This window comes from Schistosoma haematobium, chromosome 5 (assembly GCF_000699445.3).
Source record: "Schistosoma haematobium chromosome 5, whole genome shotgun sequence".
Classification (NCBI taxonomy): domain Eukaryota; kingdom Metazoa; phylum Platyhelminthes; class Trematoda; order Strigeidida; family Schistosomatidae; genus Schistosoma; species Schistosoma haematobium.
Genome location: NC_067200.1, coordinates 14,142,804 through 14,153,177, shown reverse-complemented (window position 1 = coordinate 14,153,177; position 10,374 = coordinate 14,142,804). Strand labels below are relative to the sequence as shown.

General features: G+C 33.0%; 1 protein-coding gene across 1 annotated transcript; it reads right to left on the bottom strand.

The window, feature by feature from the left end:
* Positions 1–1,108: 1,108 nt before the first annotated feature.
* Positions 1,109–8,813, bottom strand: ENPP4_4 (Bis(5'-adenosyl)-triphosphatase enpp4; the record flags this gene model as incomplete). The annotated part of the gene is made up of 4 exons (XM_012944524.3): positions 1,109–2,219; positions 4,059–4,270; positions 7,728–7,910; positions 7,946–8,813. The coding sequence occupies 4 exons, from the start codon at positions 8,811–8,813 to the stop codon at positions 2,124–2,126; spliced, it is 1,359 nt and encodes a 452-aa protein (XP_012799978.1). The 3' UTR covers positions 1,109–2,123.
* Between the last annotated feature and the right edge of the window lie 1,561 nt (positions 8,814–10,374).

Below are 10,374 nucleotides of genomic sequence, written 5' to 3'. Positions count from 1 at the left end.
TTCATCATCTACACTACCCTCAGAAAATTATAGTCTTATTGTGTGGTTGAGACATTCAACCAAATTTATTTTGCACTGAAGAGCTGTAAAGCTATCAAAATGGATAAGCCGACCGGCCCATGTATTCCCTCTAAATAAATTTCTCTTTGTGTAACCTTTTGTGGTTCTACTAACCTGGAATCCTGAAGAGTAACTGATACAAGGAGGGCCAATAAACATACTGCACCGAGAGTTGGATGATGAATAGCAACTGGAAAAAACTGGAAAGGATTTCTCAGGACAAAGATCGATGGAGGATGTTTGCGCGTGGCCTATGCTGCTTCACGAATGGTAACTGATTTAAGTAAGTAAGTTTTATCTTTCTAGAAAGCAGAACATCAAGGAACAATACATAGTTATCATTTTCCTCTTACCTTACGAATGTAATAGCTGATTGAATATTATTGGAACTGTTTCCAGCTCTTTGTTGTTGATACCTTTATCACGAAAGGTTACTGTGTCATATATTTATCGACAGTAATAAGCTAGTTCACTCAGCATGTCTTTTAACGGTCCATACTACACTCAAACCAAACCATGAAGGAGACAAAATTCTCCTATGTTGTATCAGAGCGAAGATTAAATCTCGTGTAACTTCTGAGTCATTAATCGACTAATATTATCTATACATTCTCATGGTATAACTATTCAATAATTAGGTTATGTATATTTATATTTCGCTTATTATAAGCTTCATTTTGACATATCATTTATTATTGTACGATTTAGTGTTCGTAAGCTATGTTCAGTTTATTGACTACTGTCTCCCACGTTCACAGCCACATTTGGCCAAATATTGTACAAATGTTATTTTCTATTTAATGGTACGTTGCAGTCTGTCTGGTTGATATATAAACCGAGTATGTTTGAAATAAGTGATTCATATTTCAGAAGCTGGTATTTGTGTTCTGGACTCAAGTTGACGGGCTAGGAGGACATAGGACCAATACGGACACTATGTTGCTAACACCGGTCGGATGTCATTGATTTGGCAGTGCTAAAATTGTATTTTGATTGGTGGATAAATCACTAGCCGAACATAAAGTCATAACATCCTACTATACATTTTATTCACATGATTTACTTTATTAATGACAACTTGAAACTTTAAAATGAATCATTTTAACCTTCATCATAAATGACCTCCGTGATTTACAAATGATACAACTTTGAATAATTCATGCCGTAGCGGATGTAAAATTTCACCATTTTTAACAAATGACATTATCTAATGTATGTTTTATTTTGACCTTTGTAAATATGTATATGAAACTGTAAAGCCTGATGATGAATTAATTATCAGAATGGGTTTTGTGCAGATTTTAGAAAATTCACTGATTGAAATCATGAGTTCATTGAAGCTAGATCACCATGGAAAACCTGAAAGCATTGGACGGCCTTTTCATCCTGGTAGAGAACTCGGGATCGTGGATGCGCACTGCTGGTGGTCTAGCTTCAACTGACTCATGATTTCAATCAGTGAGATGAATTAATTGACAACAATTGTACCCCTTTCATCTTAAACAGAGAAAAAAAACAAAGATCAGTGCAAAATAATGAATAGATTCATTTTATTTCATTGGATTCTCATCAGAGGTTTACAATCTATTTTATATTGTAAAGTCAAAGTTATTATTGACATATTTGTAACTATGATGGTGGATTAAAGATGAATAGGTGCATCAAGATATACTTACTACTTAATTACGCCTATAAGTAGTAAGTAAGTACATCATGATGTATCAAAGGGATGTTATCACGTTTTACAGAATAACAATGAACAACCACATTACAGATTAATACAATCATCACAATATTGATTATGTTTTACAATGTTTTACACCATTTCATATGAGAATGCATACATTAAAATGTCCGGAAAAATAAACACTTCAAACAGAACAAACCAATCACTTATCAAGAATGAAAAAAATTATACAATCTGAGTATTAGTTAACAATCCAATTGTTTGTTTTACTAACACATGACAATTATGTAATTAGTTGCATCTTAGTAAAACAAACAAGTAAACAAGTTTCCTTATTAGAACATCAACGATTCATTCAACAGAAATGTATATGATTTCAATTATATAATCCATTGTATGACATGAAAATAGTTAGAATAACAAATTTGATCATGAATATGGTAGGTGATCTGTTGACATTGGCAATACTTTTCTAGAATAGAATTAGAAAAGATGTTGATATGAGAGTTGAATGAAATTCAATTCAATGAAGTTGAATTATCATTTACGATTTACAAAAAACAAACAAACAAACAAAACAATCGCGTTGATGAATAAACAATCCAAGTGATGTTTTGTAACTATACAAACAACTCGCAATTGATTTGAAATTACGTAAGCCTACAAATAACTAGTCATTTCATGTGATGACATATAGAAAATAATCATTATTGTTATTAATGTATAGGCTATAGCAACTATCCTGCAATCAGTTACCATTATGGTTAATTTTGGTTAAACCATTTTTATCAGAAGGGGTTTGCGCCACCATATACCATTGTCTTTAGTGAGCTGATATCTCACAACAGACCTAGTTGTACTCCACTGGTAACGGCTCCCCTTCTGATAATAATCATTTGCTCATTAGTGACTGACTTCAAGAGATACTCCTGGAGTTCTAGTGGTCTAGCTTCAACTGACTCATGATTTCAATCTGCAAACCATTTTTATTAACTTACTTAACAGACAATATTAATTGAATAATAACAATTCGCATATTTCTCTGTACTATTTTATAAACACTATCATATCTAATTAAACGTGTACTCTTGATCACATGACAGACTCTAGCCAAAATATTGATCGCTTAAATATTACCACCCAATGATTCATTCTCTTCCTTATGTATATATATGTACGCAAATCTTATTATTAGTCTTTGCTTTGACTTGTTGTGCTCTTATGCAATTTGATTATAAATTTACCTCTGTATTCTCTCACACATATACACGTTCACTTCACTGCTTCAAATTCACTTGATGTGTTTATGGCTTTGTTATCCATGCTATCCGCAAATAAACTGTAATTACTCCTTATATACTTTCTGACTTCACACACCATGAGACTTATATAATAGAGATTACGAAGGTGATCGACTAATGAAGCTATAACATTATAAGGCTATAGAAATTACTGTTTTTTGTAACCATCTTATATAAATTTAGTATGGCCGACAAAATACATGATAATAATTATAATATGAATTCATAATTCACAACAGAGACTCTTTTTATACTGAATAGAGAATTAGAATAATCAACAAATTGATTGATAGTAACTTAGTGAGTTTAGTGGATTCAAGATACATTGTCACTTACTTAATTTGTAATTCATTTTGAAGAGTTTTTGATAATTAATCAATACAAACTTGATCTTTATGTTCATAGATGGTATGTTTAGTTATTTACTAATCTTATCATGGTCTCACAACAACCTCTTTTTCCAACTTGTACTATTAACTTCATTATATAATATCTATTCTTTGAATAGACAATTATCTGACACATCTGTCTTTTTATATTTTATTTTCATTCTTGTTACCATTTACTCAATACTAGATTTTTGATGAAAGTTTTTTGACTTTATTGATAACTCATTTAGTTCAAATCCTGCAAGGCGAGGTCGTGGATGCGCACTGTTGAGGAGTCCCATACTAGAACGAAACGGCCATCCAGTGCTTCCAGGTTTTCCATGATGGTCTAGCTTCAATCGACTCATAATTTCAACTATTGAAATCATTTAGTATTTATTTTACTATAAACTAAACCATAAAAACGATTGCATATAGATTAGTAAATCATATCGTTTGAGAGATGAATTTATTCAGTAAAATTGACTTTAATTTGTTTATTCGTATGATAGATTTCTACTATCATTCATAATTAAGTTCGTGTTCTATGCTTCGACAACATCATAATGTATCATAAGGAATTGTGTAGAATGGTATGAATATGATGATACAATCAATGTATGATCTGGAAAAAAAACTTACATGAATTACCAATGGGGCAATTCGACAAACACTGCCATTATTAGGAGCAGGTTTCAACTGTAGTATAAGACAAATCAGTGAGTAAATATCAATCAGTCTGACTGTTTCTTCTAATTCTGTTGTTTGATTTTTAGATATCTGAGGTCCCATTGCCATTAGAAATGGAGACATATCTTTGTAATCTGGATCATAACCATGAGAACCTTTATTTTCTATCAACAGACAATTGAAAATAATGAGATTTATTACCCAAGTTTAATGTTTCAATGTGAAGTTTAATATAACTTTAGAGTTTATAAAGCAAGATATATTTCGGTATCACTGTAAAAAGATAAATACTTTAATACTTCTGCATATCTTTGAGATTATGAAGTCAAACAAAGCTCTAACTTGCGGCTAGAATGACATAATACTATGATGGATAGCGGCTAGCAGTGGAACCCAGTACACGCGTTTCGTCCCGTTTTGAGATTCGTCAGCTGGATGTACCTGTATCTGAGTTGATGTTCACTCTGGGACTCGAACTCAATACTATTCGCTTCAAACGTCATCGCGTTATCCACTCAGCTACTGAGTCCTGATAGCCACTTGCTTGTGCAATGGGGTGAATTTAAATTCACTTTGTGTTGTTTTACTTGTATCATTGTTATTTAAGACTGCAAAGATGTATAGTGGTCAGTAGTGGAATCCAGGACGCGCGTTTCATCCCATTTGGGACTCATCAGCTTTGCTTACAAAGCTTGTGGTTTAAGGCTATATCGCACAGGATGCACATATGCAGTCATAAACAACAATGGGAGGATACAAGTAAAACAACACCAAGTGAATTTAATATATTACTGTGTTTAAAACCTGTCATTTGTAACTCAAAACTATTCAAATTTATTTATTTTACTTGAAAATCTGTTACACTTTAGATTAAACATCATGAACGAATGTTCTTACATTTAAATAAATAATATCCATAGACACCAAGATCTGAAGAAGTCATATCACCTTTATTTAATATCTGGGGGTTGTTAAGATTATAAACCGAACAGAATTGCACAGAATAAGTGAATGAAGTTATAGGACTTTTCTGATTTCTTGTCGGTTGTATAAATTATACCATCTTTACACATGTGATTTCTCTTACATAGTAATTTACGAAACAACAGCGGATATTCAATTTACTTACACCACTTCAAAGTTCCAGAAATGTAACAAGCTTCAACTGACGAATATCAAATAGTTTTGTTCTCGGATAAACATAAATATTAATTTGAATATTCATAATGTCTTATAGTCTCAATAATATGTTATTCTCAGTCAGAATGAGGATTTGTCGAGAATGTAGTAATTTTAATAGTTGAATTCATGGGTCGACCCTCATTCTGATAATGATCATGTGCTGACGAGTGACCAGCTTCAAGGTGGATTTCCTTAAGTTCTAACGAGAAACCATGACCGATGGAGTCTAATCCGTGTCGGTTGGATACACTTATGTACATCAGACAATGGATGAAGGGTTGTGGAAAATCATGGATCGATTGAAGTTAGACATTAATTTTGTCCCGATGAGAATTTATTTCTGGAGTAATACTGCACATATATTTTTATTGTATGATTGTTGAGTAGCTAAACTATGCATATTCATGTTTCTCTTATTATAAGCTTTATTTTGACTCATGCACTATTATTATACGATTTACCATTCTTAAGTTATACCCAGTTTATTAATTAGTCTCCCACATTCACAGCCACTTTTGGCTAGATCTTGTACAAATGTTATTTTCTATTTTATTTTACGATGTGGTATGTTTGAAATACATGATTCATATCTCAGAGGCTGAGATTGGTGTTGTGGATTTAACAGGCAGGGCTAGGCAGGGAGAAGGACCGATAAAGACCGTAAAATGCTGTACGGGTTGATGCGTCATTGGTCCGGTCGATAATTCACTGCTCTCTAATTGGTGGTATCATTACGTTATATATTAATACGGCACAAGGCCACAAGTTATAACAATTACCACTCTTGAATGCCCGGCTCGGCGGTCTATAATTTATACAAAAACAAAACATTTTCATCTATATACGATTGTAAAGCTTGATAATAAATTCGTTGAAAAGAGATCCCTTCGCTGAAATTCGTGTTTTAATTTTAATGTATAAATTATATGTTCACGCGTGAAACTGAGGGTCGTGAATTCGAGTCCCGCGTGTACGATCATAGATACGCATCACTCAGAAATATCATACTAGGACAAAACGGCCGTCCAGTGCTTCCAGGTTTCCAATGGTGGACTAGTTTAGATCGATTCATCAATTCAACTATTAAAATCTACTATTTATCCAGATAAATTCACATATGCAATAGTTTCAAACAATGTTCTTTGCTTTAAACATAGCCACTTTTTGATTATTAATTTGGATATATGATTATAAAATCCAGTGAGAAATTACTGTAAAGAATGTTCTTCGTTCATATATTGATGTTTTTATTGAGATTAATCAAATCACAATTATAATTTATTATGAAGTGATCAAAAGGAAACGGAATCTCAATATTTCAGTGTAATGAGAAGTTCAGTATAAAAATGAAGTATCTAGTTTTGAATTACAAATCAAGATATGTTTCGAAAACATAATAGAAAGGTGATGACTTCAATGTACCTGTGCTTTTATCTTCATGATATTAAAAAAAAAGAAAAAGCAAATTGTATACAGAAAGACGTAATACCGTGTATTAATTCCCTATTCATAGGTTAAAACAATTCGTTTCAATGAAATTTTGTCTGAAAATCTGTCTCAATTTTGACTTCACATTACAATATTTTATTTTTCTTTAGTCATGGCATAAATCCATGAAGTTATTGACAAGTGGACTGAGTCATGTTAGTAGGTGTAGATTACCTGGTTGGGATCTGCGAGACGATAAGAACCGATGGTTAGATACCCTGAATGACATGGTTCAAAGTCCTTTGCAATGGCGCAGGTGCATCCACTCTTTGTGTTCTCCCAAATTCTAATCTTTTGATTTCTTCATGTCCCTTTTTTTCTCTTTCCAGATTTATTTCACTGGATTATACTCCTTGAATATCATCTTCAAACCCTAATGTTTCTAATTACTCCTCATACTCTTACGGGATTTGAATCGACAACTGCATCTCTGTGCTAATGTGGTATGGCAACTCGTACAAATTCGACGTTGTTACTGACTGACTGACTTTTTCTTCAGTAGTATCGATAGTTTAACAAGGGCCAAAATCAATGGAATGAATACATACTTTCTGAATTATACGAACCATCTTGTCATACTTTTAGAACTTGGTGAAATTTAACACAGTTTTACAGGATAGATCTATTCAAGAATTAGATTTTTGTAACTGGCTATCATTTAGTCTAGATTGTAGCAAAATAAACTTAAAATACTCACTAACTATCACCATTATAATCAATGAAACTTTGTAAAATATTGATTATGGTCATCAGTAGTTATAGGCAGGCATCCTTTACACTGTATGACTACTTTCTCTACTTATAAGTATACTCTATTTTTGACTGTTTTTAATCAAAGCGACTTTCTGTCTTATTCCTCTTATATTATGTCCCTTGATTCCGTTGCAAACTACTCTATCAATCTCGCAAACTTAGATTATTTGAAATATTTATTTATAAATGTTCACTTACTCAATGTCACCCCAGAATTTCTGTCAGCAATAATCGTCCATCCAATGTCTGCATATACAACAACAGGACCAACTCGATCACTTGAATCATAAAATAAACGTGTTGGTAGTTCCTCCTTCAAATAGACATTTAATCTGAAGTGCTTGTCTTTCAATTTGTCGTATAATGATTGCGCAGTATGTCCTAGACTTTGAAAAAACGCTAATGGTAAGACTTACCTTTTTTTGGCCAAAGTGTCCAGATTTCCGCTGACTTCTTAGGAGCAGATGTATACTCATTCGGGTCTATGTAATCATGAAGATATATAACTCTGTCTGAACTGACGTTCGTCATTCCATGATCACTTGCTAAAATCAGATTGAGACAGCAACTAAGTGATGGTCGGTTTTCAATCGATGTTAAGAGATAATCTAGTCCATGATTTATCTCCTCAATAGCTTTGAAAACCTCGTCACTTGCCTCTCCATAAATATGTCCTGCTCTATCAGGTTGATGATAATACATAAGACCGAGGTTAATATTTTCATGTTCAAACCAACCCATCAAAATATCAATTCGCTGATTGAATGTAATGTTTTCATTGTAGGGTGCTAGATAATGAGTTGGTCTCTGACCTTTGATTTTCGCCTCACTTCCAATCCAGAAAGTCACTCCACTTTTATGACCATGAAACTGGTTCGTTACCCAAATCGGTTCAGCTCCAACATCATAGAATCTAGAATCTGATGCTGTAGACTGATTTCTTGATGAAAATGTTGCATTATTAGTTGGATCATAAAACACATTATCTACTATTCCATGACTTTCAGGGTGCAGGCCTGTTGCCATTGAAAAATGTGATGGGAATGTTAAAGTAGGGAATTCATTTTGTATACGTCTTATGTAAACTCCTTGACTTTTAATCTTTTCAAATGCTGACATGTTAACACTTCTTTTCTCAGCCAAATCAAAGTAATCATAACGAAATCCATCAAGAGAAATAAGTATTACTTTGGGAAAATGATGATGTATAGTACGACCAGAAGCATAGATTCTTTCAATATGAAGAAAGAAACAAATCAATAATAGTTGAATAATTTTTTGCATAGTTTCAATAAAATACGTAGAAAAACATAAAAAACTGTCTTAGTTTTACATTTGTATTCAAATATTATAGTTTGTTGATATATATTATATTAAATTATGCCAGTTAACCAATCACGTAAAATGTTTACATGTAATCATTTCATTTCTAAAATTACACTTTCAAAGTAGATTAAATCAATAACCTTCAAACATTCATTTGATCTAATCTTGAATTCTAATATGTCGACTTAATATTCTTTATGAAGAAATGTTGCTAAGTGGAACAGTTGACCTGATCAAATTCATGATAACGGAACAATAACTTGATGAGCATGATTTTGATTCCTTATGTTTGGTTAGAAATGTTTCCAAATCCAATCATTTCATTTCATGAGATTTAGGATTGAACTGAAGTTTGATACACTGGAAAACCGTAATCACAAACATTTTCACTGATACAACAACACATAAAACATATGAATGTAGACAGAACATACAGAAGAAATGAAATATAATATCTGACTGATGTATTCCAAAGATCAACAATCGTATTTCTAGTATAGGGTTGTGGAGATTATTAAGTTCTTGATTGAGATGATGAACCGATTGATGTTAGACCACCTTTGGAAACCTGGAAGCACTGGACGGCCGTTTCATCTCATTGTGGGACTCCTCAGCAGTGCGCATCCACGATCAAGCTTGCAGGACTCTAACCCAATTCCTTCAGTCTCGCACACGAACGCTTAACTTACTGGATCACTGAGCCGGCATCAAATGGTGATGGTGAGCACTGTTGAGGAGTCGCACATTAGGACGAAACGGCCGTCCAGTGCTTCGACGTTTCCGAAGGCGGTCTAACATCAATCGGTTCATCATCTCAATCAAGAATCCTACTTCTCACTGATTTCCATTCCGAATAATCAAATCAAACGATCTTTCAGAGAAACACTTAAACTATAATGATGAAATGTGTATTTCACAAAGTTTCATTCACATTATTCTTATAACTTTCAAAACACTAGTCATTTATCTGTCTCTCTTGTCAGGGACATATCAACGTCTTTATCTCCTTCTTCATTTTATGTGATGTTCTCGACGTCAAATCATTCATTAGAATGTGAATTTGTTTTCATTTTATTCAGTGAGGGGAGAATTAATTGTGAATCGTGAGAAATGAGTGTGTTTGACAGTCAGTCAACATGAGAATACAGTGGTCACCATAACCTTTCATCATACTTAGTGTCTTCATAGATCTCACTGAATTCTTATATCCACTTTAAGGAAACCATTTTATTTGGAATACCTATCATAACACAAATGTTCTACTCAGAATTCAGTTGATGAAACTTTCTTCACTTCACGATCTGTCCGTACCAATATCCTTTGTCAATGTTTAACTCTATAGTAAACAAAAGATAACGTTAATGAGATATCTGTCCTATTCGACTTCAAGTATATATTGTAGTTAAATCCCTTTAATATCAACGCGAAAACCAAACTCAGTGAATGATGGGTGATTCATCATGTACAAACGAAAAAGAGGTATAAGTACAAAGATAAATACCATCATATACACACGTAT